Below are 27,561 nucleotides of genomic sequence, written 5' to 3' on the forward strand. Positions count from 1 at the left end.
CAAGCCAAAAACAAGGAAATACAATAAATATGAAATGAGAAGCTCCCCGCAAAAAGGAAAAAACAAAACACAGGTATTCGTTTCTCCATCTTCTCCTTTGAAAATGCCTGTTTTTAATTCCAAACTTTTGGATCAAGATAATGATTTAAGTCAAAGAGAAGAAGAATTTCTCCTTGAACTTCAAGCATTTTATAAAAGAGCAGAAGGTTTGAGAAAATTAAAACAAAAAAGTATTCTCAGCTATCAAAAAACATCAAATACAATATCATCTATGCTCACAGTAGCGCCAAAATTAACTGACTATCAACATAAGCTTGAACAACGTTATCAAAAATCGCGTCAACAATTATCAGAGCCAATTTTAGATTTGACAGAAGAAGAAAATTACATTAAACAAATAGAGTCAGAAGTCAAAAAAATGCAAACAAAAATGGAAAACCATCCAACACCTAAACAAATTAAAAAAGCTAATAAGCAACTTCAATCAGCACGTTCATTACTTCAACAAAACGAAATGAAGAACAAAGGATTAACAGATGAATCAAATGAAATTGATATAAAAAGCAAAGAACTGGAAAATAAGATCGTTAAATTATCTGAACTCGAGGAAGAAGAAGTCCAACTTGAGCAAAAATCAAAAGAGGAAGCAAATAAACTTAAACAAAGTATTTCGGAAATTGATTATGATTTTCTAGATCAACAAAGGCAACACAAAGAAGAATTAGAGAAACAAAGAGAACAACTAAGTAATAAAATGAAAGAATTCGAATTATCGAAAGAACCAATTTTAGCAGAAATTAAAAAAATGAAAGATAACATTAATGAACTTGAAAAAAAGCAAAAAGAATTAGAAGAAGAAAAAAGAGATTCTGAAGAATATTTGAATAAGTTAAATCAACTAAACACAGAAAAAGAAACATATGAAATTGAAGGTGAAGATCTTGATAAAGAAATCGAACGACTAAAACATAAGTTAGATTTACAAAATGATGATGTTAAGCAAATAGAACAAAAGAAAACTTCTACAAATGAAAAAGAAACGAAATTAAATGACAAAAAAGAAGAATTAATACAACAAGAAAAAAGTTTAAATCAAAGAAGAGAAACACTTAAACAAAGACAATTGGAATATGATAAAAAACGTAAGGAATTAGATGAATTAGAAAAGATAATTATCAAAAAAGAAGAAGAAGTTACAGAAGTACAAAAGAAGGCTTATGAAATGATGGAAAAAGTTAAGATTTTGCAGCAAGAAATTGATGAAAATGCAATGTCAATAACAAATGATGAGAATACTCAAGAACTAAATGACTTGAAAAAACTGTTTGATTAAAAATACTTTTATTGTTTTAACTGTTTTTTTAAAGTTTTTTCATTTTTTGCCAAAACAATTATGTACGTTAAGCTATTTAAGATGGATATGGAACGTTTCTTGGATGAACTTATTTACAAGATTTTGACAAACAAAATGAGACAAACACAAGAAATACAAAAGAGTGTAACAGCAGAGGCTATACTCAAACTTGTTTCAATCGCAATTGAAGTCATGAAAGATGATCCTATTGTCTTAAATATTGATCCAAAGGTTACCGTTGTAGGTGACATACATGGGAATATTGATGACTTAATCAGAATTTTCGAAAAATCAGGATATCCACCCGAAACAAAATATTTGTTTTTAGGAGATTATATTGATAGAGGTGATTATGGTATTGAAGTACTCACAATGCTTCTTGCACTTAAAGTAAAATTTCCAGATAAAATTTGGCTTCTACGAGGAAATCATGAAACTTTACATATCTCTAGGAACTATGGTTTCATGAAAGAATGTACATGGAAATATTCTCCTGTATTTTTCTTTAAAATCATGAGAATATTCCAATGCTTACCACTTGCTGCAATTATCGGAAATTCTATTTTTTGCGTTCATGGTGGAATTTCTCAGCACCTCAAAAAAATTGAAGACCTTCAAAACCTTGCAAAACCAGATGAAGAAATGGACAATGAAATATTTACAGATATTGTTTGGAGTGATCCAAGTAATTTAGTAACATGCTTTTTCCCAAGCAAGAGAGGTGCAGGACAATTGTTTGGGTTAAAAGCACTTGAAAATTTCCTTAACTTAAATAACTTGAAAATGCTAATTAGATCACATGAATTTTGTCAGAACGGATTTGATTTCCCATTCGGCGAATGCAAAAAATGCTGCACTGTTTTTAGTAATTCAGATTACTGCGGGTTAAAAAATCATGCAGCTACTGTATCAATAACAGAGGATTACAAATTACAATTTAATGAAATTCCTTTGTTATCTGAGATGGAGATACAAAAAAGAAGAGTTATTATCCCTAAGTGGTTAATTGATTCTCAAAACATGATGGTTGAATTAATTTCCCCATTAACAGACGATATTTTTGAAATATCGAGTGGCTTTGAAAATTTAGTTGATACAACATGTTGTTAAATAAATACTTGAATTGTTGATATGAAATTTCATATCATTAAAAAATCAATGTGTATTACACAAATTTGTGAAATCAACGCAAAAAAGAATTCAACTTTTTGAATATATCCCCCACAAAAAATTCTATGATCGGCCAACGATTTGAACATTTATGTAAAACGGTTTATCTTTGAAAAGTTTTGAACAGTTTGTGTTTTTAAGGATAAAAAATGCTCTAAAAAATACACACTTTTGATTTTATGAATAATTTATTTTATTTTAATATATACATTGATAAATTAAATAAAAATGTAAAATTAAATTTATTCATCTTTATCTAAAAAATCAAATATTTTGATTCTAAAAAAAATCGTCGTATCCTTTGAAAAATTGTGTTGCTTTCTCTCAAACAATTATATGGTCACTTCATTTTAATGGAAGAAATAATCGAATTTCTTAGATCTTCTCCTGCTTTCCATGTAGCCACTGTTGATGCAGAAAACAAACCTCGTGTTCGTCCTTTTTCATTTGTTATGGATTACAAAGGTCATATTTGCTTCTGCACATCTTCAACAAAAAAGTTTTATGCTGAACTTAGCAAAAATCCAAACATTGAAATTTGCTCTTATAATGATAAAAGCGGTAAATGGTGCAGAATTCATGGTGTCGTCCACTGGATCAATGATCAAGCTGCCAAAGAAAAGATCTTTGTTGTAATGCCAGATCTTATTCCACTTTACAAGGATGCAACCAACCCAGTTCTCACTGTCTTTTACATCGAAGGAGCTTGCGATTTCTATGATATGGCAAACTTGCAATCCTTACCAAGGTCCGTACCAATTAACTAAAAGTCACTTTGCTTTTATTTTTGCTCTTATTTTTAACTGGAAAAATGATTTTATATAGTTAGTGAAAAATTGATAATGCAATTTCATCAAGCAATTATCAATATAAAATTAACCAATGTTCAAGAGACACCGATATTGAGGTGTTTAATAAAAGCTTGCTGCACATTTGATAAAAGTAAAATGTTTGAAAGGTTTTGTTTAGTGCTTAGCAGAAAGAGGACTGTCAGAAAGAGCCCAACCTTCAACAACGCGTACACCTATGGGATCTGGATTTTGTTTAAAGTTAACAAATTCCATTGTGTGTTGTAAGATTTCTTCATTCGTATCAAGATTTTTGACTTTAACGCTATAACGTATTGCTGCCCAATCATCCTTAATAATCATATTGTCGAATTCACCCAATTCCATGGTGTAATGTTGGAAAAGTTGTCCCATCATATCTTTATATTGTTGTAATGTTAATCGGTGACCATACACATTATAGTGTGCATCTGGTTCATACAATGTGTTGCACCATTCTAGCCAACCATCATATCCTCCATTCCAGTTCTTGAATCCATTGACAAGACGATCACGGATTGCATCTTCCATATTCGATACACTTTGTGCCTTTTGTGTTTCTGACATTATAAAAAATGATTACTTATAGGAGTTTCTCACCGGAATTCAAACACTCGGTGAACACCATTTTTTATGTAAACTATTCAATACGCTACTGAAAATTTTCATAACTTTATTTCCCACCGGGCGATCGGTTTTTCAAGAAAAAATGAACGATACTCAACGATAGAAGTTTTCACACTCAAGTAATGTCAATCTTCAAGAAATTTTATATATATCAGCCAGCTAACTGAGCATTGATCAGAATGGTAATTTTCCTCATAAAGCTGAATATGCGTTTTGTTTCACGAATCCGTTCGCAGTCATATCCAACACACAGCAAACTGTTTCTTCGCTTTGCACATTCAAAAGAATTCATTCGATGTATTTTTACTCTTTTTACTCATCGAACTTGATTCCACTTCTCTCCAAGAAAGCCCTTTGGTCTGGGTCTCTTCCCATGAAATCTCTATACAATTCCTCTGGTGGTTTTGTGTTTCCGTATTCCAATATCTTCTTCCTGAACTCCATTCCGACCTTCGGGTTGAGGACTCCCTCCTTCTTAAACCTTGAGAACGCGTCTGCGTCGAGCACCTCAGCCCACAGGTAGCTATAGTAACCCGCAGCGTATGCTACTGAACTTGAGAACAAGTGGTTAAACACGTACAGTATTGAGTTTGGCTTGATTGAGCACGGCTCCATATAATCCTTCAACACTTCGTCGTTAATTTCCTTAATTGACATGTTGACATATTTCTCCAAATGGCTATGAATCTCCAAATCAATTTTTCCGAATGACAATTGTCTCATGTAAAACGTTGCCTTGTTATAGTTACGCGCGTTAATCATTTTCTCGTACAAATCATTTGGTATGTTTTCATTAGTTTCATAATGCTTTGCGAAGATGTCTAACGCAGACCTTTCCCATGTCCAATTCTCTAATATCTGTGATGGCAACTCGACAAAGTCCCATGAGACGTTCGTGCCGAACAATAAGTTATATTTAGCGCGTGATGAAACGTGATGACATAAGTGACCGAATTCATGGAATATAGTTTCGACTTCGCGATGATTTAATTGCGACGCTTTACCTTCTGTTGGCTTTTGTAAGTTGCCGGCAATCACTGCGATAATGATTGGGTTCTCTTTCGTTCCATTACTTAATGGATGTGTCCATCCTCCTTCTTTCTTGTTCTCGCGTGGATAGAAGTCACTATAAAACGATGCAATGTGAGTATTAGTTTCTTTGTCATATACATCGAAGAATTGGATATCTTTATCCCATACTTCGACACTATCTTCACTTTGTGGTTCCTCGCCATTAATCTTACAATATGTTGGACGTTCGACAACATTAAACCCATAGATAGTGGATGCTATATTAAATAATCCTTTGAGCACTGAATCAGCATTAAAGTATGGGCGTAATGACTCTTCATCAAAGTCATATAACTCTTTGCGTTGCATTTCGGTGTAATATGCTCTTTCCCATGGATATATTTCAGTTTCTTCTTTACCCGTCTTAGAAGATTTGTACTTTAATAATTGTTCATGCTCACGAATAAATGGCTTATATATCTTGTCATGTAATTCATCAATAAATTTCATCGCGTTTTCTTGTGTTTTAGCCATTCGACGTGATAACGTTAAGTCTGCAAATGACTTATAGCCAAGGATTTTGGCTTTCTCATCTCGAAGTTTAAGGATTTTGAATATGTTCTCCGTGTTATCATATTCGCCTTCACTTGCAACTTTGTTGTTGGCTTCCCAGATCGCTCGACGGAAGCTCTCGCTCTTGGCATGTTGCATCACTGGGAATCGTGATGGATATTGGAGTGTAAAACGCCATTGGCCTGGTTTGCCTTTCGATTCAGCACTTTCTTTGGCTTGGAGAATGGCAGACTCTGGAAGACCTTCGAGTTCTTTGGGATCTGTGACATAGTACTCAAAGGCATTGGTGGAATCTAATACATTTTGTACAAATTTGGTATTGGCTGTGGCCATTTCTTTGCTAATCTCTGTAATACGTTGTTTCTTGTCTTGTGGAAGATTGGCACCATTGTGAATGAAGTCTAAACATACTTCTTCAATAAGACGCTTTTGGGAATAATCAAGATCCGTATTTTGAAATCGCTCTTTAGCAGCTTGAAGTACGTGCCAAAGACGATCATTGATATAGACCTTGGTGGCAAATTCAATAACAATGGGACGAAGTTTTTGATATTTAGCTCTTTGCTCAGGATTATCATGACATGTATTTAAGTTAGAAAAACGTTCCCAACCGATGTTAAGAAGCTCATCATATTTATCGAAAGCTTCAAATGTATTTTCAAAAGTGATTTCATCATCTTTTAATGATGCAATCTTTTCAATGTTTTCTTCTGCAATCTTCATTCCAAGATTGATTTCATCTTCAACAATGTCAGGTGTCATCCTTGACCATTGTATTGGGAACTTAGGATTTAAGAATGGATGATTTTCCATATCCATTTTTAATTTTGATAAATAGTCGAACAAACTTAGTCAACATTTGAGGTGATAAATTTTTCTGGCAAATTTGAGGTTTACATTTAATTGAATGTGATTTGATCTCCAATGTGTTTAAATTAACGGTTAGAAGAAAAATAAAGAATGACCTATTTCGAAAAATATTCTAAATTTCTTGAAAACAATTATAAAAAATTTTTTCAAACAATTTGCTAAGATTTGTGTTATTTGAATAAAAAATTGAAAATATTCAATCTGTTTCCAAATAAGGTTTCATACAATAGTTACTTAATTAAGCAAAAAATTTATAGTGCCCTTGCTGTATTGCACATAAAATTTATTTAATATTTGCTAAATTATTGATCATTTAAAAATGAAATTTATTTCAATTTCTTTTAGCAGCAACACTTTTTGGCATGCATCTGCACTAAAAAATACATTTTTTTTGTCATAATTTAAATATAATTAAATTATCAATCATCTTGTGAGAACTCGGATTGTAAAATATCTTAATTACAAAAGTTTGCTTAAAAAACTTTTCAATAACTGATTTTCTCATCAAAAGTGGAATATTCCCAAAGCAAAAAGTGTTTGTTATTTCAATGTTTTATTTTTACGGTTGTGAGTTTGGAAAAAACGAAAAATAACAAAACCCAAAAAAATCGGCAAGACTATTTAATATCCATGAATTCCATTATTTGAACAGGTTAGTGATTTTAGGATCTGCTCCATCTTTATCCAAATTCTTTGAAGAATATTTAATAGCATTGATGAGACTAACCTGCTTTGGTTCAAATCCTACTAAAAGTTCCATTGCTTCTTTGACGTGGAACTTTGTTTTAGATGTGAAGGCTCCAGTTGGAGAAAGGTGATCGTATATCAATGTCGATCCGACAATGCACCTTAAGCAGAGTTTATTAGGCTGTTCATCATCGAATCTGTGGTTCTTGAGGATATTAGTGCAAACATCACTAACACACCCAATTACATCTAAAATTTTAGCATGAGCTTCGGATGCTGGTGTGTACGTAGCTTGGAGTGTATTAATGACATCAGAAAGCATTGGAGTTGGAGCGGCCCAAAAAATAGTGGATGTATTTGAATCATGTATTATATCATCTAAATCACCTTGGTTGCGCGATGGCGCATTTCTTCTAAAGAAAGCAAGGTCGTTAAGAAGCTTAGGAAGACGAAGTTTGATTTCATCAAAGGTTAAGATAATGTCAAAACAATTCACAAAACATTTGATGGCAATTGGCATATCCACAAAAACATCAATTGTCTTATCATGTACCAAATTAGTAACAGTTTCAAGGAGCTCAGAAAACTTCTTGGAAACTGATTTAGCAAATTTGAACATTTCCATTTGTAATTGAATGTTGGGATATATAGCTTCCCATGCAGCTTCTTTGGATTCTGGCGATGGATGATTAAGAGATTCTGCTGCAAGCTGCTGTCCATCTTGGTAAGCAGAGAAACGTTGGAATTTATCTTGTGCGGGAACAAATATATTGTTTTGAAAATCATCGTACAATTGCTTTTCGCTTTCGGACTTAGGTTCAGCATTTACTATGTCAACATATAATTCGGGAAGCGATCTTTTGCTAGAGCTAAACAAGCCACCCATTCCTCAATGCCACTTTTGCCCTCTCAAAAAGCAAAAAAATTCAATGCAATTACCAATAAAAGTTCGTTTAAGTCTTTGAATTTTGACTGAAGAAGATTTCGGTCTAAAAAGTGTCAACGGGATCACTTTGATATTTTCTTCAAATTTCACCAAAACATTTTTAATATTATCTCAAATTTTTGATGCAAAACTTGTCAACTCGAAATAGTATGAGAAAGGTTTTGGAAAATTAGTCTTAAACCAAAATATTTTATGTATACACCACACATAAAAATAAAATTTTGACTTAAAAAGGAACGTTATCGGAGAACGTTTGAAATTCCAACAGTTTTCATATGTACCTCATTTTAACGATGATTCTATGATTTTATACTTTTCATTTATATTAATGCAAACACTAAGCAAAATGCACCCTATACAAGGGTGCAGGAGAAACCAATTGTAAACATTTTTTGTTTCTTGTGTTTTGGTGTGCCTCATAAAACGATAGAAACGGTTACTTTATAAGCACTTTTTCCAAAATGCAAACAAATGACATCTCCTCGAGCAGCCAAAAAAAATCTATTACATTTGGAAACAATCTACCAATAAAATGGAAGTCAATGCATTCTCAATTAGCTACTCTTTGTAATGATTTATATTCACAAAATGATAAGGAAACGATTTTAAAAATATTAACAAAGATTGATTTAACATTCAATAAGTTACTTCAAGGCCAGCAACCAAAGGACATTATTAGTGAAATATTTTTAACAGCAAGTAAAGACATTCCAGATTTGATTGATCAATTACAAAATCATGATATATGTAATTCCTTAGCTAACTACGTTAAACACTTTGAAGATGTTTATAGCTACATTGGATTTTTACCAGATACTGATGTACCTCAAGCAGAGTATGATCTATTAAGTCAATTTGTAAATGCCTTAAAGTTTTCTCAGTCAGAATTAAATTGCAAGCCACACGATACAAACTCTGTTGTTGTTTCTCTCAAATATGCGGTTGGCCTTGTCGATGATATTTTTTTGCCATCAATTGAAACAAAATATATTTCATCAAACAAAACGTTATTTAAGACCACAAGAACAAATTTCTTGAAATTGAAAAATATTATTACCAGTATTGAACAGTTGTCTCTTATTCAAAACGAGCTTTCTTCTTTCCAATCAAAACTTAGCACATTCATTTTGGATAATATGTAACTTTTTGACAATTTTTAAATAAAAATAATGTTAAGTTATTATTGATTTTTGTTATATTTGTATTTGTTCTTTGTTAACATCGATAAAATGAATTTTGATATTTTAATAATTCAAATTTAAATTATAGAATTTATAAAATTAAAAAGTTTTTTGGAAAAACTATAATTTCTCAATAACAATATATTTTTTGGTGATAAAAAGTTTTCATGAACATTATTGTCATAATCTTATTATCCTTAAGGATTATTTTATTTTTGATCTCATTCTCCGTAATTTCTAAAAATTTTTATTATTCCTTAAATTAAATAAACTCAAAGTTTTATATTATTATTTAAGAAAAAATGTTTACTAATTGCTCATTAATATTTATTTCAATTAATTGATTCGATTTAAATAATGATGTTGTTAGATAATATTTTAACATTGATAAAAGTAATAATTATTTACATTAAAATGTTTCACTAATAAATTAAAATTCCTATGATTACTCAACAATCAATCACTTATAAAAATTTTTATAATAATCAAAAAAACAAATTACATTCATCAAATAATTCGAATTTCAAACATTTATTTAAATAAATCTGTGTGCGCGAACTCTATCAACGCGAAGTTACCTCTTGACGTTGTATTTTCATTTACTAAGCATTGCGGCACATATTTAGCCCTTCTCCTGTAATCGTTATAAATTTCCCACACGAAGTACATTGCTCCTTGGTAGTTCTTTGCCTTCTTCATTTCCTCGTCGTTTTCATGTTTTAATCCATCTTCTCCATTCATATCGAATGGCATACCCGCAAAAACCATATTCGTATTACATACAATGTTCGAAGAAACGGATACATATATATCTTCTCCATGCGCGAATGTGATTACTTTTGTTCTTGCCGCAATCTTTGCATGAGTTGGCCTATACATCATTGGCGCAGCTATGTGATCAGTCCTCCCGCAAAAGGGTGCGTTGCCATCATCTTTCTCCCATCTGATTCTATTATCGTTAAACAATTGTAGCCCCGCAATGTTATCATCATTTTTAACGCGTTCGATTAAGTTGTTGTGCGTTTGATTGCCGAATGGCCTTTCATCATCATCCCAACGCATTACAAAGTCAACAGGTAACATACCAGTGACATATAAAGGAAACATAAACAATGGACTCCAATTATAGCACCAAATGTGATATACTGGCACACGTCTTTTAATGTTTGATTGAACAAGTTTTAAGTTTAATGTAAATCGATTCTCACATTGAACTAATAAATAGAAATTCGCTTTATACGTTTCGTTTTCAAACGATTTAATGTATTCATAGATGTTTTGGCGCTTGAATAATGGTATCATGACTGCAAGCGTTGGCTTGGTTGTGTTGGATACTATGGAACATTTTTGATATCGAAGTTGTTCAACTTTTGTTATATGATCATAGTTTTGTAATGGCTTAATGCCATCGAAGTGATTATATACAATACGAATTTTATCTCTGGGAAGAAGTGAAACAGCAAGTAACGGCGGAATAGAAGTGAACGTGGAATTGGTGTAATAAAGAAGTTCACGAACAATTGATGCCTTAAGTATAGCAACGCCAATGCCAACAGTTTTGTTTTGAAATGTGGTGTTACCACCAAAAAGAACATCTGACTTCTGAAATATCATTTTATTTATTGCGGATTCAACCCATGAATTGGTTGGCATGTAGTTAACGTTGGAACTGTTAACATAAAGAACATAATCAGGCATTTCCAATAAATATATTGCACTTTGAAGTGCAAAATAACCATTGTCTGGAAACGTAGTATAGGTTATATTATATTTGTAGCCGCATTTAAGAAGAGTTTTATCACGGATAACTGCAAATGATGACAATATGTTGAGATAATTAATGTTTTGATAAGAGTTAAGAACCATTTCTTCGTTGAGGTCAATAGCCACAGAAAGTGTATCATTTGTTATGGTGTAAACATATTTTATATTTGAATTATTAGTTAATGATTTTAAAGAAAAAAGAAATAATATTGTTATTACACTCATAATAATAAAGTGCATGAGTTTGCGTAATTTTTTTTTCCGTTTACTAGCTTTAGTTTGAAATCGCTTGGCAAGAGCACGTTCCAACTGGTCAAATGAGTAAAAGTGCTATCGATCACGGTTTCAAACAGAAATTTTTTACACCGATAGCCTGTGCGCTTTGAAAAAGTTTTTGATTAACTTTTTGTAAATACGACAGAGAAAAAATAAGCGACATGTCGCATCAATATTACTCACTCAAAACATAAGAATAGACATAATAGCATTAATGTCATATTGAAATTTGGTTAGAATCGCTTCTACCAATTTTCTGGTATGCAATTTTCCAGTGAATCATCTGATTTGCAAGTTGGTTGACAAATTTTTAATTTTTATTTGGACAAATTATTGTCAATAATAAGTAGAACATATATAATAGGAATGAGTTCCAAAAATTATATTTAAGTGGAAAAAAATCACGTTGCAAAATTTTCATACATACACATGACTTTTTTGTGAGCGAAACTAATGATATGAAAAGTAATTGCGAAATTTTAGATGAGTTATATTTCATTTACAAAACAAAACATATTTAACCTAATATAAATTCAAGAGAAAGAAGATATTTTTTTAGGTGCGTGAAATTTTTTATTGTTTCAAAGAAAAAATATAAAAATACATCAATTTTATGATTGAAATCAAAGAAAAATATAAAAAACTTTGAGAATCTATGGGAACTTTATAATAAAGAGCATACTCCAAGTCAAAATCTATAAAAATAATATTCGGATAACAACGAAATTGCATGACACTAATGTGCATTTTTTCGAATGGATGTACATGCAATTTATATTCCCTAGAATTTGAAGAGAAGTTTTTTCAATCCATATCTGGTCATACCAAACTTTTTATTTCAGACCGGTTTTAATAGTTTATGAAGCTTTGGGTGGCCAATGTTTGAATGTTTTACAACTCAATTTCAATAGGTTTTACATAGAAAAAGTCAATTTCTGTTCACTTTCCTTTTGAGTTGTATTTATCAGCAGTGCCCGTCCTTAGTTCAACAAATAATGTCATGACATCTGTATCATGCAAAAAGAATCACCGTAAGGCATTCTCCCCATCTGAAGACTTTCTTTTAACAAGACTTGTTAATCTTCATGGTGATAAGAATTGGGAACTTATTTCAATGTTTATGAACGGAAGAAATGCAAGATCTTGTCGTGAAAGATGGCGTTCGTTTTTAAATCCCGAAATCATTAATGGTCCATGGTCACATGAAGAAGATCAACTACTAGTAAAACTAGTACGAGAAATTGGACCGAAGTGGAAACGGATATCCCAAGAGTTCAAAGGTAGGAGTGAATGTAACCTTAAAAACCGCTGGATGCGTCATTTACGGCAAATGATTGAAAAACCTCTTGAACCTAATAGCAAAGATTCTATATCCAGTATCGCTAATTCAAAAACTTTCTTAGACTTTCATGATACTGATTTGAACTTTTTTGATGATATTATTTCAAACAAAGATTTTGAACTATGGTAAATAAATCGCTTTTTAACTATTACTAGGTCAATTCAACTAAATTAATTTGCGAACAACATTGTTTATGGTAATCAAATTTCATAATTGTATCCAAAAAAAATTCATCTAACGAAAAACATTTGCTTGAAATCAATATTAATTCTCGGAATTAATGTTAAATTAACTTCTGTTTGGTGGTTTCATTTTTCTTTCGTTTTTATTTGAATGTCAACTTTTTCCCACAATTTTTGAATATGAATGGCCTGAGCCAAAATATCTTTACACAAATTTAAAATGACAAATTGAATTCATATCGTTTGTTTCAATTTGGGTTGGTCGGTGCACATTTTGGATGACAACCAAAAAAGCATCTGCTGCACAAGAATTTACCGCTGGTGTTGATATCAAAAACTTCCGTGACGCACCAGAAGCCGAACTTGCTAAATGGAGAGAAAATCAAAAAAAGAGAAATAGGAATCCAGAATTAATTGATCAAATTGTTGCAGAGGACGTCAAGTATCGTGCTGCTCTCAAGAGAAAAGCTGATTTAGCCAAGCAACGTGGTGCCCTTATGCAAAGCTTAAATCCAAAGAAAGGCGGTCAAAAGACTGAAGAAGAAAAAGAAGCCATCAAAGCAAAAAGCCTTGAACTCAAGAAACAAGTTGAAGAAGCTGAGAAGGAAACCGAAGTTCTTTTCAAGTCTGTTGAGAAGATGCTTTCAGAAGTTGGTGTCATGATCCAACCAGATGTTCCAGTTTCCCTTGATGAAGCTGACAATGTCACTGTTTGCACATGTGGTAAGATCCCCAACATTCCAAACTTCAAAGCTCATCATGAACTTCTTTCGATGATTGATGGATATGATGCTGCTCGTGGTGCCCGTGTTGCAGGTCATCGTGGTTACTATCTCAAGGGTTCAGCACTTCGTCTTAACCAAGCCCTCTTCCGTTATGGTATTGATTTCCTTACATCTCGTGGATTCACATCTATCCATACACCATTCTTTATGCGTCGTGACATTATGGGACGTGTTTGCCAACTCGAAGATTTCCAAGAAACACTTTACCATGTAGATTCAGCCACCAATGATCCAAATGATGACATGTTCCTTATTGCCACATCCGAGCAAACACTTTGCGGCTTCCATCTTGGTGAGTCTCTTGATGCCACCGAACTTCCGAAGAAGTATGCAGGCTTCTCTACATGCTTCCGTAAAGAAGCTGGTGCATCAGGCAAAGATAACTGGGGAATTTTCCGTGTCCATCAGTTCGAGAAAGTCGAACAATTCTGCATTACATCACCACATGATGGCGAATCCGACAAAGTTCATCATGAAATGATCAACAATGCATGTGAATTCCTTCGTACACTTGGTATTCCATTCCGTGTTGTCTGTGTTGTCTCAGGCGAACTTAACTATTCCACATCCAAGAAATATGATATCGAAGGATGGTTCCCAAGCTATGGAACATATCGCGAACTTGTCTCCGGTTCTAATTGTCTTGACTTCCAATCCCGTAAATTAGGAATTAGGTTTGGCCATGGAAAGACAAAAGGCGGCGAAAAGGAATACGTTCATATGCTTAACTGCACATTATGCGCTACAGAAAGAACTCTTTGCGCTATCCTCGAAAACTATCAAACACCTGAAGGTATCAAAGTACCAAAGGTTCTCCAACCTTACTTGAAGCAGATTATCGAAGAAGAGCAGCCAAGGACTGACTACAATATGCCGGATGTCGACTTACAAGCTGAAGCAGAAAATATTAAATCTCATACCGAAGACCTTACATTCATTCCTTTCGTTAAGGAGGCTGAAAAGCTTGAAAAGGCTTAAACAAACCAAATGATACAAATTCTTTTTTATTTTTGCTTGTGAATTTTGGAGAAAGTTTTCGTTTTGTCTGAATTTCAAATCAGTATTCGACCAGATAACAATTGAAATCACAAGTGAATTTCGAGTGACTTCACTGTTCCTCCTGCAGATAAATAATTGATGCAAAGGAAAAGAAGTCTGCAAATAGAGGACAGAAGCAAAAGGAATAGCGGAGATCTTCAGAATAAAAAAAAATTGGAGATCAATATTAACGATCAAAAGGATAAAGAAAACTCGTTAGAAATTAAAAATGACACAAGTGGAGGATTTTCGCTAGCTAGTGGTAAGCCAGTAAATGTGTCAAAGGAATCACTAAAAAGAGCACAAAAATTTTTGCAAATAGAAGACAATTCAAATAAAAACACTGGAGAAAACATAGGATTTTCACTCGCTACTGGCAAGCCAGTGGAAGTATCAAAAGAATCTCTGCGACGTGCACAAAATCTGCTTCAAATCGATGGAAATTCCAACATGAATACTGAAGAAAGTGTTGGCTTTTCACTTGCGAGTGGAAAGCCAGTGAACGTGTCAAAAGAATCACTTCAAAGGGCACAAAATCTTCTTCAAATTGAAAGTAATCCAAATATGAATACTGAAAAAATCGTTGGATTTTCACTTGCGAGCGGAAGACCAGTGAACGTGTCAAAAGAATCACTTCAGAGGGCACAAAATCTGCTTCAAATTGATGGGAATTCCAACGTGAATACTGAAGAAAACGTTGGCTTTTCATTTGCCAATGGAAAACCTGTTAATGTATCCAGAGAGTCACTTCAAAGGGCACAAAATTTATTGCAAATTGAATGTAATCCAAATATCAATACTGAGGAAAACGTTGGATTTTTATTTGCTAATGGAAAGCCAGTTAATGTGTTAAATGAATCACTTCAGAGGGCACAAAGTCTACTGCAAATCGATGGGAATTCCAACGTGAATACTGAAGAAAACGTTGGCTTTTCATTTGCGAGTGGAAAACCTGTTAATGTGTCAAAAGAATCACTTCAAAGGGCGCAAAACCTACTGCAAATCGATGCTAATTTTAATACTGAAAATACTGAAGAAAACATAGGATTTTCATTTGCTAATGGAAAACCTGTTAATGTATCCAGAGAGTCACTTCAGAGGGCGCAAAACCTACTGCAAATTGAAGATAAACCAAATATGAATACTGAAGAAAGCGTTGGCTTTTCATTTGCGAGTGGAAAGCCAGTCAATGTGTCAAAAGAATCACTTCAGCGAGCGCAAAATCTACTTCAAATAGACAGCAATTATTCGAACAATGACGAAAGCGTTGGCTTTTCATTTGCCAATGGAAGACCAATGCCAAAACTTTCTGAAGAATCTCTTCGGCGTGCGCAAAACCTTTTACAAGTGGACAGTTCAAATTCCGACGAAAGCGTTGGCTTTTCGTTTGCCAATGGGAAGTCTATGCCCAAAGTGTCTGATTCAGCCATGAATCGTGCTCGTTCACTATTTGAAAATGACATTTCGCGCTCACCAATTCGACCGCATATAGACTCTGCACCATTATCACCACCGATGTCACCCAAACATAGTCTTAAGAAGTTATCTCCAAGTTCTGTAGCGTTATCACATGCCACGGGTATTCCATTATCACTTAAATCACCGACACAAGAGCAAACGATAATACGCAACAAATTATTATCATCACCTCCACCAAAGCGAAATGCGTTTAAACCACCGAAACAAATTGTATCGCCAAATAATAATAATAATGGACAACCACAAGTTAAAGTATTACCAAAGCCGCAAAAGTCAAATCTAACGAAACCATTTTTCGATATCTCCAAATTAAATGATATCCAACGAATGACATTATCAGAGTTTTCTATCTTTCATGGGCGGCCTAACCATGATGAAGAGATCAGTTTCTTACCTTCTGATGCCGAAAGTTATCGATTTCCGAATGGTAATGGTTATGCAGATGCATATGTATCATTAATTGAGAAAGGGTTTGATCCCCTTCTCTTAAAGCCGAAGTGGGTTCAAAATCATTATAAATGGATTGTATGGAAGTTAAAGAACTTAGACATATCATATCCACAAATTACTATACCATTATTAACATTTGATAATGTAGTTAAAGAATTAGAATATCGAGCGCAACTTGAAATACTTGAAGCTAAACGTAGTTGTGTTCGATTATTATATGAACGTGATGCATCGCCAAATGTTTATATGATATTAATGGTATCGAATATATTAAATGATGGTAATCTTGAATTAACAGATGGATGGTATTCTATACCAACTATCATTGATATATTATTATTAGATTTAGTTAAAGAAAACAAAATTACAATTGGAATGAAGTTACGAATATGTAATGCACAATTTGATGGTGAAGAAGCTACAGGGCCACTTGATGAAGATCGATCGACCAAATTAATATTACGAATTAATAGTGTACGACATGCGAGATGGGATTCACAATTAGGGTTCCAACGTTATGCATTATTTCCCGTGAATATTAATTCGTTATATGCTAACGGAGGATTATTACCATTTATTGAAGTAGTAGTACAAAAGAAATATCCATATTTTTATCGTGAATCATTTAAAGATGAAAATGTTCCATCAATAATACGAACACAAGCACAACAATTAGAATATATGCAAAAAATGGAACAAAACTTTTCGGAAGAATTATTAAAACTTCGACAAGAATGGTTAAAAGAACTTAAAGAAGAAGGTACAGATGTTCAAAACTCAAACAAATTCTTACAACAATATTTGGATAGTAATGATCAAGGATTATTTTTATCATCAATTAATTCATTAGAGAAGAAACAAGAATTAATTTCATTAATTGAAAAACATCAATTTCAAGAAGAAGAATTTCTTCGATCTAAATCAGAAGAATTTATAACAGAAAACACTAATGAGTTTTCGACATTTTTCACGTTATCTATAACTGATTTATGTCCAGGAATTCATAAAGATGCCGAAATTACATTTTGGAGATTACCATTAGAATTATATGATGAGATTAAAGAAGGTAATGCATATCGAATCTTTCAAGTCGAAACTTCAGAGAATCGAAATGATTTATTAATCTCAAAGAATCAAACAAAAATTATTAAAATAGAATCACAACCTCAATACTTAACAATGATATATCGACCACGTAAATTACTTGAGAAGTTTAGTGATTCATATATATATTATAATGAAATGAAACTTCCGACAGGTACCGAATTTGATTTTATTGGATTTGTTTTATATGTCGATAATAATATTATTTATATGTCTGATGGCACATATATTATTATATCAATCGAATTTAGAAACAATATAAATCAAGAAAAGTTAAAACTTTTCGAAACCTTTTTAGTACATTTACAAAATGTTAAATTCCAAAACATTGATATGTCACAAGGCGTTGCACATTTTACTGCATTTGATACAACAACAATTTCTAAAACGCCAAAACATAATATAATTAAAGAATGGAATTCGATAATGAAACTTCGCGAAGTTATGTCATTTGAATTATTTATTAATCGAATTCAACAAATGATTAAAGGTATTAATAATAATTCAAATGAACATTATATTAATATTAATAATATCAATAATGAAATTTCATTTATAACAAATAATTCGATAATTGCATCAATTAATGACTTTGATTCCATTAATTTCTTATATAATGAAAATGGTAAATCAGTAATAATATTCGATTCTCCATTTGTTACTAATAATTGGATGAAGAAATACATCGAAAGTCGAGAAGAATTTGATATTGGTTTAAATATTATAATTCCAATCACTGATGGGATCGGAAAACGTTTCATACATATTACTCCTTTAACTATTGATCAATTCTTTTCAACTATTGGTACTATGATAAGTAATGAACAATCGAATATTATAATAAATTTCTTCGAAAAATACTTCGAAAATGACGGAACTGAACTTCATAACATTCGATTGAATATTAAAAATCGTTATATGATCGACGAAACGAATATCCAAACAATACTTAGAGCCGCGATGTTTCATTGCGAACTAATTTACGATGAAAGAAGTACCATTGAGAAATTGAAGAAAAGAAAGGCAGATTTGATATTCCCCTTCAACGAAGGCGAATGGAAACATTTCGAAGATGTCCTCAGACGCGCTTTGACGGGAATAGACGCAGCGTTCGAGCTATACGACGACGGGAAATTGGGAAGCGAATACGTGTCAATAGTGTCCAACATCACGCCGGTGTACACTAACGACGCAATCGGACATTTCACGCGATTACTCAGCTAAAGCTGTGAACTCGATTTTGTAAGGAAATAATATATAAGAATTAGACGTTGTTGCAGTCGCACGCGGACATTTGTGCTGTCGGAAACATCGGTCAGCAGCAAAATCAGAGCGCGCGATGCTTCGCCAGGCCTCTTTTTGGAGGTGTTGAACATTTTGTTTTGCGGAAATCGACTGACATAGAATACGATGGCCATGAAAATATTTACGTGATTCAAATGTTATTTTGGATGACAAATGTTTGTTTGTTATATATTACAATTTGATTCTTATTTTGTTTTAAGTAAAGCATATTATAAAGTGGTTGCAGAAAGGTTTCCCAAACACTTCAGTTTTTGAATATAAATGCGATGATTTTTCATTCATTCGGTTCTATCGTTGGGAATCAATTGTTTGAATAAGCATTAAAATGATATAATGATAGTAAATAGTTTACAAACTTAAAAATTATATAATGATCATTTAGTTATGGTCAATTGACTTATTTTCCTTTGATAAAAATTGCGCAAAATGAAAAACAATTCGAAATATTCTTTATTATGATCGATGATTATTTTGCTAAAATTCATTTTCAAAGTGTATGTAAGAAAAAATATTCAATTAGAACATATGCAAAGAAATATAAACTTTGTTTTATGAATTCAGGTTCTGACAATTGATGCGTTTAAGGGTTGTTGCTCAGGTTTGTACCACTTACGAGATACACCATCCTTTGTTATCTTTACGATGTTGATCGGGCCGCCAGAATAGCCGTCTCGAATTGTAGCAAAATTAATTGCTAGAACTGCAAATTGTTCGCCTTCGTCAACAGACATATTTGAATGGAATCTATGGTCGCAATATGATGTTATGTAAGTACTTCCTGAACCGCCAATAGCGAATTCACGTCGTATGGCCATTCCACTTTGCATAACCATATAAACTGCGGGTCCGTCATCATCAACACCTCCTACTATCATCTGAGCCTGTAACATTTCTTTGTTTGCTTGAACTAGTTTTCGTAAAACTAGAGCAGCTGTATGAACTGATGGTGTTTTTTGTTCATAAACATTTAATACATTTTGATAATATTTTGCATAATCAGCTAAAGCTTGAGTATGAGATGCACTACCAGAGTGACATACATATATGTTCGGTGTAATTTGTGTAATTTTATTTGTATCACGAATTGCAACAAAAGCTCCAATTGTAGCTCGTGAATCAGCACCAAGAATTACCCCATCACTGCACTGAAAACCCATGATAGTTGTTCCATTTGAAAGTCTTTGCATTTTTTTATGGGAAAAAAACTGCTCTTTTGACACTTTTCCAAATCATTCGGCCAACTATATTTGGGGTGCTCCAATCCGTTAAAATCACAAAAAATTTTTCCAATTAAATTCTTTCTTATAAAACATACTTTAAAATACAGATACTTTGGCATCGATTTTGACATATGTAAAAATATCATGTTTCTTCAATATCAGGTTTTCTTTTAACTTGTGTTTATTAATCAGATTCAGATTCAAGATCAGAGTATGCAGAATCATCAGAATCGGAATCATGGAAATCTTTTTTGCGACTGAGAACTGTGTCATCATTTATAATATCATCGTCAGACTCGTCAATGATTCTAGAATCCATAGGCTTTATAATTATTGGGTTATATTGTTGGTTAACTTCACGGGCGCTATCAATGTACTGATCATATATGTCTATTGGCTCATCTAATGGTCCAATTTTAATGTCTTGTTCGCCTTTGCCACATTTTTGACAAATTAAGGATGCCGTTCCTAATTTCTTTTTAACAGTAATCTTTACTGCATCCTTTGCTTCGCAGAAAGGGCACCAAAAGAACTTGGGAATTTTGTAAACCCTTTTCTGCACAGTTACCTTCTTTCCCTTCTTCTTTTTTCCCATTTTAAATCTGGAGCCATACCACTTTTTGTATGAGAAACTTTTTGTGAAAAACCGCTAATTTAGTGTACGTTTATGAAAGGAATCTCTCCAAATTTCATATGGAAGGGAAACACACATTTATGATGGGTGGAATTGAAGTTAACTTCCCATATGAAGACCCATACCCATCACAGAAAGCAATGATGTCAGGTGCAATTTCAGCTTATTTAAAATTTACAAATGCTCTCCTTGAATCACCAACAGGAACAGGAAAATCACTAGCATTATTAGCATCATGTCTTGGATACCAAGAGTATATTGGTCATCATCCAATTATTGCTCCACAAAAGCGTGATCCTTATCAACATCATAATGAAGAACTAATTATTGAAGATTCTGACATTCCAACTGAACCAACACCAGGAGGATTTACTACGGCACTTCAAATTCATCAAGCAAATCAGCCTATTCCAAATCCACCCGAAGATATGATTCGATGTAATGTTGTTGCAAAGCGACATAACGTTCCTGTTTGGTATACTAGTCGAACACATCAACAACTTAAACAACTTGTTGGTGAACTTAAAAAGCTTCCATATCATCCTCAAATGACAATTCTTGCATCACGTAAACGCATTTGTCTTAATAAAGCAGTTGCGAATGCTTCCAGTGCTGATGCTGCATGTTATGAAGCAATGCGTAAAAAGAGTTGTCCTTATTCTACTGCCAAGAAAATACCAAAAGAATTTCTTCCACATGGTTCACTTGGCAAATTTGACATTGAAGATCTTGTTAATTATTGTCGACAAAAAATGATTTGTCCATATTCTCTTTCACGAACCATTATGAAAGTTGCTGATTTAGTTTTTTGCCCTTATAACTATATACTTAATCCTAAAGTTAAAGGACAAATGATGTTATCAATTTTAGGAGTAATTTTAATAATCGATGAAGCACATAATATTGAAAATACTATTCGTGAATGTATTTCTTTTTATCATTATAGAGATGATTTACTTTTCTCTGTTGTTTATTGTACTCGACTTATGGAGAAACATAAAAACAGTGATTTTTATGAACATTTAATGGTAATTAGAAAAGTACTTTCTGGATATTTACAATATTTTTCTTCTAAAACTTATTATATGAGAGAGAAACGTATTCAAGAATATATCGAAAATGATAACTTAAAATTCTTTGAGTCACTTGGAATGACTAAAAGAACATGGCCTAGAATTCGACTTGCACTTGATTATTTTTTTGTTGTTTCTAATGGTTCTATTATTCCTGATACCAAAGAAATTGAAAAAATATCAATGGCATTAGCAGATGTCCTTGAACAACTTTATTGTGTATTAGCTGTATGCTTTAAACTTAATCTTAAATTTATTAATTCGTTTAAATTTGTTGTTAAATTAGGTGCAACTGAAGAAAAAGATCAATTAATGGCACTTTGTATGGATCCCGGATGTTATTTTACTACAATTGCTGATGAAGTTAATTCTATTGTACTTTCATCAGGTACACTTACACCTATTCATCAACTTCCATATGAATTTAGTACTGATTTTCCTATACGAATTTCAACTCCTCATGTTATTGATCCTTCACAAATACTTTCATTTACAATTCAAGAAGCTGAAGATGGAACACAATTTTTATCGACATATTCATATTTAACAGATAATGGATATAAAGTTTATTTAGCACTTGGGAAAACAATTTATGATTTAATTAATTCAATTCCCGGCGGCGTTTTATTTTTCCTTCCTTCACATCATATCTTAAAAGATATGTTACATGTTTGGATAAACGAAGGAATATATGATAAAATCAATGAAACAAAAAAAGTTTTTTATGAAAATTCCGATGTTTTATCTGATAATTTATATAATGATTATAAATTATCAATTGAAGAAAATGAAGGAGCATTACTTATAGGTGTATGTAGAGGTAAAATGAGTGAAGGAATTGATTTTTATGATGATCAAAGTCGTGCAGTTATAATATTTGGTATTCCTTATCCACCATTTCAAGAATTAGAAATTCGATTAAAACGTCAATATAATGACGAAAAAGTAAATAATGAAGAAGGTAATGAACATGGAATGAATGGAGATGAATGGTATGATTCACAAGCTTATAGAGCATTATTTCAAGCAACTGGTCGTTGCATTAGACATAAAGGTGATTATGGTGCAATAATTTTACTCGATTCAAGATTTTCGAAAAACATTGATAAGTTCCCACGTTGGATACGTAATAACTTTAAGATCAATGTCGATATGAAAGAAGTTATTTCTGATCTCAATGCATTTTTTAACGAAATGAAAAAAAGATTTCCTAAGAAAATAACATTTAACAAACATATTCCTTCTTTCATTTCTTGTAAAGTTTGTGGTAATAATATAATAAAATTGGAATCATTGAATGGTTATACATTAAAATCTTATGAAAAGAATTTGGGACTTTATAAAATATTAAAAAAGAATTCAAAAGAACCATTGTTATTTATACCAAAAAATGATCGAAAATTATTGAATAATACAATAATAATCGATGATATTATTTGGTGTGAAGAAGATTTATGTGGTTACCAATTGTTAAAATGTTGTTGTAGGGAATTAATCGGTTGTGTATTAACAATGGGAACAACAAAAGATATACCATTTATGGATGGTGCTTGGTTTTCACCTTCATGTACAAGAATTGTACAAGAAAAATTCGTCGGACTATTGGAGGATGTGATCGAAATTAAAAAAACTATGATGTTTGTTCCTCAAGGTAAAGGTCAACAAATCCTTTGCCCTGTTCCTATGTAAGATAGAATAAAAAAAAAAACATATTTTATGGAAAACAATATGAGAAAAATTACAACAAAAATTGAGGAATTATTTGTTTTATGTGGCGAAATTGAATACTTCAACAATCTTTGCATTGAATTTTGAATACTTAAGGGTTGTTTAAAATGGTGCCTGCTGAAGACCTGCTTGAATTTTACGAAAACAAGGTCTTATGGATGAGTGCCTTTTTTGTCTTCGGAGCTATATTCATTCTGTTGGCAATTGCATACTTCTTTTTATCATACAAAGATTTATGTCATAAAGAAGATAGAAGAAAAATAGAGTTGTTCCCTCAAATCATATTCTTATGCGCAGTATCAGTTAAAGGACTCGGAAATATCTTTCAAGGGTGTTTTTATGTAAATTTAAAAAATTTTGATGACACTGCAAAATACTACGAATATTACGACCGATACTCTGTTTTAACAAGTGGGCTTCCGGGCTATGTAATTGCTTTAGCTTATATTACAATTTTCTTGTCTTGGAACAAGATATGCAATGAGATTTTTGATTATGACTCCAATGCTTATTTTAAATGGGTTGAACGGATTTGTTATATCATAGCCATTGCAATTGGTATAGTTTTTATTGGATCTTCCATCGTAATTGTTTCAAATGGTGATTGTAAAACTCGGGATGTTGCACACCATATTGAAGCAATTTGTGCCTGTGTCCGAGATGTTTTCATCGCAATATGTTTCATTATATACCTGAAGACTATTTTGAAATTACTTGAATGCAAATTTCCTGATGCTTGGGTTTTGATCAAATGCGGTCTTTTGCTTTTTGTTCTGATTTTTCGTGCAGTTTCCATCACTTTGTATACATTTTATTTTGATTCAACTCGTTTTTCGAAGCAGTATCACACGTTGTTCATCATTGAGCAATTCTTCAGCGAAGTTCTTCCGCTGTCGTTTATTGCGTTCATGCGGTTGGCCCCATGCACAGCAACAAATAATCAGATGTCACAAGAAGTTTATATTGATTATACTGACTTTGATAAAATGGGCTAAATTCATATTTTCTAAATAAAGTAGTGTTGCTTATGAAATATGTAAAATTTAAAAAGAATTTGATTCAATTTGCATTCAATTTTCCAGTGTTACTACACAAAATAAATAAATAAAAATAAATTTGTTTTTTATTTAGTTTCAGTCTTTTTATAAAATAAAATTTTTTATAACTAAAGTTTACACAAGAAAATGTAAAGTTTTGAATTGATTGAATGACCCTCATAACTTTATAAAACTTTTTGTTCAAAGTCTATTCAAAAAACTTCATTTCGACAATTTGGAAAAGTGCCTCAAATTACATCAAATTTGCGATAGAAAACCGTCGTTTTTTGGCAAGAAGATGCACTTTTTAATACTTGAATGACAGAACCTGATGTCGCGGGCCCCATGAAAGAAATCATGAGGGGAAGAACAGAAACGGTAATTGACGCAAGGTGGGTTGAAAGAATTAACTCTCGACATCGCGCAGAAAAAAGAATTCTTGCATTAACAGAATCTTCATTTTCTCTTTATCAAACAAAAACATTTTCGAGAATTCCGAAAACAATTAAGCATTTTACGTGGTTTGAATTAAAAAAGTTAGAAATAACGCCAAACAAAACATTAAGTTTTACTTTTAATTCTGATGAAATTATTATTTCAACAGAAATGGATATAATTTTACCAAAACTAACTGCTCATTTCAGTGATATATTTTCAAAAGCCGAAATGCCACAATTAAATATTCCTTTTCCAAATTCTGATGTTCAAATACCACCATTCAAACGTGCAATTTCACGTCTAAGAGCAAGACTTTTTGCAGAACGCCCAACTGTTCCAGAAGATTTAATCAAAACATATCAAGAATTTTTGAAATCTGGTAACACATGTTTAGATTTCAGTCAAATTGCAGTTCACCATTATTACGCACCATTACTTGATTCCCTTTTAGTTGTTCCACATGTTACATCCGTTGAAGTCCCAACCACAGAAACTTCACATTGGAAAGAAATCGGATCTTTCCTTGCGAAGACATTGAACGTCACCAGTTTCAAAACATCAGAGCGCATTGATTCCCATTTTTCAGAATTTTTAGAAGAACTTTCTCAAAGCAAAAATAAAGTATTGAAAAGTGTCACTTTTTCATGCCCGAAAATTACTGAATCAGATATGTCAACAATTGTTGGAATTGTTCAACAATGTGAAATTGAAGATCTTACAATTGTCCATTGCCTTAACAGAAATACAATAGATGTTCTATGTAAACATCTGACCAAAGCACCATCTCTTAAACGTCTCACAATCGATCATGCAGAACTTATTGACCCAATCAAAGTCATTTGTACATTACCTAAACTTGATTACTTCGGTTGTCCTCATTCAGATTGTGAACTTTGTTCAATTTTCCAAAATCTTTCTACCGTTACAGACATCTCACTTAGCACACTTAACTTCTCTGGCAATAGTTTCAAAGATTCCTTTAAGAAGCCAATCAATCTTCCACCGAATATTTGCAAATTAATCCTTGATGATGTTGACTTTAATGGAACAGCCTTTCAGAACTTGTTTTCCAAGATGATTTTCAAGAGTCCTGAACCAATCTCTTTAAGTGTTAAGCGATTCAAAATCGACAAAACGCAATGGCTTAATTTTCAAAAAACCATTGCCCAATATGTTGAGATTGGCAATGCACAGCTCAACATCCAAGAATTGTTTTGGGATGGCAACAATCTCAGTCCCGAGTTTTTTGGCTTTTTAGAAAAGTGCAAGCCGCTGACGGTTTTGTCCATCAGCGGCTGCATTGATGGGAGTGAAACCGCCATAATTCAGAACTTGACAGAGTTTATATCGTCCACCCTAACCGTCACAGATTTACGAATCTCAGGCACAGAGAACAAGAGCATATCGACTGAAGCGCTTATAACTATCCTTAACTCATTTTCTAATGATAACCGTATGATTCGAAAATTAGACATTAGTCATAATCAAATGAATTCAAATGTATTTGATACATTAGCTAATGTATTAATGTCAAACAGAGCTATCGAATATATCGATTTTACAAACTCAAAAATTACTGATCCAAATATTTTTAAGAAGTTCTTTACTTCGTTATTACAAAGAGGTACACCATTAAAGTTTCCATTTCCAACATCAGATATATACGAAATGGAAAAGAATAATACAATTGATAAAACAACAGTTAATGAATTAAAAACTCTTGCGGAGAAAATAGAAAAAGGAAATCCTTCAATACAAGTGCCAAAGGAATCAATCAGTATGCCAACAACACCTATAACTGCATCTTATCATGCGATGGATAATGATGACATAGAGGATTCGGATACATCAGATAGCGAAGATTGGACTTATTTCCCTGCGCAGGTACCGGCTATAGATAATTATGAGATAGAATCGGTGCTGGCGGAACAGTTTAGTTTACAAAAAATTGTTGAAAGGATTAGAAGTCATTAAGTAATTAATTAGTAAAATGAAATTTATTTAGGAAATGTAATGTTTTTTTGGTAATCGATATTGGCACCAGAAGAAGTTTATTAATATTGCTAAAATAAAATGCGGTATTACTGCCAGAAGACGCGATACAATTAATAAAAATTTTATGTCCTTTATCATATTTTATCAAATTTAAGTAGACACCATCAGAAATGGAAGTCGGGTATGTCTTGTAGATGACAAATTTGTCAAGGAAGTTCAAATATAATTGTTTCATATAAATAAATGACGAAAGAAAACAAAAGGAGAAATTTACCTGAGTATCAAAATTATATTTTAAAATAATGTTTTTAAGTGGAATTTTTTTCCAAAAACAATTTGATTTTTTTGTCTTTTTCTGAATAATGAATTACTATTAAAAACAAAATATTTTATCAAAATGTTATACACTTATAGGAAATTATTGTATCATAACTTATTTTGATACAACATCAGAGGAAATCGAGC

At 32.4% G+C, this 27,561-nt stretch overlaps 14 protein-coding genes across 14 annotated transcripts; 8 read left to right on the forward strand and 6 right to left on the reverse strand.

Annotated features, from left to right (window-relative positions):
• Positions 1-103: 103 nt before the first annotated feature.
• Positions 104-1,333, forward strand: GO595_007554 (uncharacterized protein; the record flags this gene model as incomplete). Its single annotated transcript, XM_067921031.1, has 1 exon — positions 104-1,333. One exon carries the CDS (start codon positions 104-106, stop codon positions 1,331-1,333), a length of 1,230 nt encoding a protein of 409 aa, XP_067772271.1.
• Positions 1,334-1,468: 135 nt separating this feature from the next.
• GO595_007555 (Ser/Thr protein phosphatase) lies at positions 1,469-2,464 on the forward strand (the record flags this gene model as incomplete). The annotated part of the gene is made up of 1 exon (XM_067921032.1): positions 1,469-2,464. One exon carries the CDS (start codon positions 1,469-1,471, stop codon positions 2,462-2,464), a length of 996 nt encoding a protein of 331 aa, XP_067772272.1.
• Positions 2,465-2,877: 413 nt separating this feature from the next.
• Positions 2,878-3,291, forward strand: GO595_007556 (pyridoxamine 5'-phosphate oxidase; the record flags this gene model as incomplete). The annotated part of the gene is made up of 1 exon (XM_067921033.1): positions 2,878-3,291. One exon carries the CDS (start codon positions 2,878-2,880, stop codon positions 3,289-3,291), a length of 414 nt encoding a protein of 137 aa, XP_067772273.1.
• A 198-nt stretch (positions 3,292-3,489) lies between these two features.
• Positions 3,490-3,918, reverse strand: GO595_007557 (nuclear transport factor 2 family protein; the record flags this gene model as incomplete). The annotated part of the gene is made up of 1 exon (XM_067921034.1): positions 3,490-3,918. One exon carries the CDS (start codon positions 3,916-3,918, stop codon positions 3,490-3,492), a length of 429 nt encoding a protein of 142 aa, XP_067772274.1.
• Positions 3,919-4,290: 372 nt separating this feature from the next.
• GO595_007558 (Oligopeptidase A) lies at positions 4,291-6,375 on the reverse strand (the record flags this gene model as incomplete). Its single annotated transcript, XM_067921035.1, has 1 exon — positions 4,291-6,375. The coding sequence occupies one exon, from the start codon at positions 6,373-6,375 to the stop codon at positions 4,291-4,293; it is 2,085 nt and encodes a 694-aa protein (XP_067772275.1).
• Positions 6,376-7,072: 697 nt separating this feature from the next.
• GO595_007559 (protein FAM49B) lies at positions 7,073-8,005 on the reverse strand (the record flags this gene model as incomplete). Its single annotated transcript, XM_067921036.1, has 1 exon — positions 7,073-8,005. The coding sequence occupies one exon, from the start codon at positions 8,003-8,005 to the stop codon at positions 7,073-7,075; it is 933 nt and encodes a 310-aa protein (XP_067772276.1).
• A 1,772-nt stretch (positions 8,006-9,777) lies between these two features.
• On the reverse strand, positions 9,778-11,112 carry GO595_007560 (uncharacterized protein; the record flags this gene model as incomplete). Its single annotated transcript, XM_067921037.1, has 1 exon — positions 9,778-11,112. The coding sequence occupies one exon, from the start codon at positions 11,110-11,112 to the stop codon at positions 9,778-9,780; it is 1,335 nt and encodes a 444-aa protein (XP_067772277.1).
• A 1,174-nt stretch (positions 11,113-12,286) lies between these two features.
• GO595_007561 (Myb-like DNA-binding domain containing protein) lies at positions 12,287-12,757 on the forward strand (the record flags this gene model as incomplete). Its single annotated transcript, XM_067921039.1, has 1 exon — positions 12,287-12,757. One exon carries the CDS (start codon positions 12,287-12,289, stop codon positions 12,755-12,757), a length of 471 nt encoding a protein of 156 aa, XP_067772278.1.
• A 331-nt stretch (positions 12,758-13,088) lies between these two features.
• GO595_007562 (seryl-tRNA synthetase family protein) lies at positions 13,089-14,573 on the forward strand (the record flags this gene model as incomplete). The annotated part of the gene is made up of 1 exon (XM_067921040.1): positions 13,089-14,573. The coding sequence occupies one exon, from the start codon at positions 13,089-13,091 to the stop codon at positions 14,571-14,573; it is 1,485 nt and encodes a 494-aa protein (XP_067772279.1).
• Positions 14,574-14,732: 159 nt separating this feature from the next.
• GO595_007563 (BRCA2 repeat family protein) lies at positions 14,733-18,890 on the forward strand (the record flags this gene model as incomplete). The annotated part of the gene is made up of 2 exons (XM_067921041.1): positions 14,733-17,855; positions 18,783-18,890. The coding sequence occupies 2 exons, from the start codon at positions 14,733-14,735 to the stop codon at positions 18,888-18,890; spliced, it is 3,231 nt and encodes a 1,076-aa protein (XP_067772280.1).
• Positions 18,891-19,528: 638 nt separating this feature from the next.
• On the reverse strand, positions 19,529-20,158 carry GO595_007564 (Proteasome subunit beta type-6; the record flags this gene model as incomplete). The annotated part of the gene is made up of 1 exon (XM_067921042.1): positions 19,529-20,158. One exon carries the CDS (start codon positions 20,156-20,158, stop codon positions 19,529-19,531), a length of 630 nt encoding a protein of 209 aa, XP_067772281.1.
• A 217-nt stretch (positions 20,159-20,375) lies between these two features.
• GO595_007565 (transcription elongation factor 1) lies at positions 20,376-20,786 on the reverse strand (the record flags this gene model as incomplete). Its single annotated transcript, XM_067921043.1, has 1 exon — positions 20,376-20,786. One exon carries the CDS (start codon positions 20,784-20,786, stop codon positions 20,376-20,378), a length of 411 nt encoding a protein of 136 aa, XP_067772282.1.
• Positions 20,787-20,884: 98 nt separating this feature from the next.
• GO595_007566 (Fanconi anemia group J protein-like) lies at positions 20,885-23,587 on the forward strand (the record flags this gene model as incomplete). The annotated part of the gene is made up of 1 exon (XM_067921044.1): positions 20,885-23,587. The coding sequence occupies one exon, from the start codon at positions 20,885-20,887 to the stop codon at positions 23,585-23,587; it is 2,703 nt and encodes a 900-aa protein (XP_067772283.1).
• Positions 23,588-25,329: 1,742 nt separating this feature from the next.
• On the forward strand, positions 25,330-27,075 carry GO595_007567 (Leucine Rich Repeat family protein; the record flags this gene model as incomplete). Its single annotated transcript, XM_067921045.1, has 1 exon — positions 25,330-27,075. One exon carries the CDS (start codon positions 25,330-25,332, stop codon positions 27,073-27,075), a length of 1,746 nt encoding a protein of 581 aa, XP_067772284.1.
• Between the last annotated feature and the right edge of the window lie 486 nt (positions 27,076-27,561).

This window comes from Histomonas meleagridis, assembly GCF_020186115.1.
Source record: "Histomonas meleagridis strain 2922-C6/04-10x chromosome Unknown contig_54, whole genome shotgun sequence".
Lineage (NCBI taxonomy): Eukaryota > Parabasalia > Tritrichomonadida > Dientamoebidae > Histomonas > Histomonas meleagridis.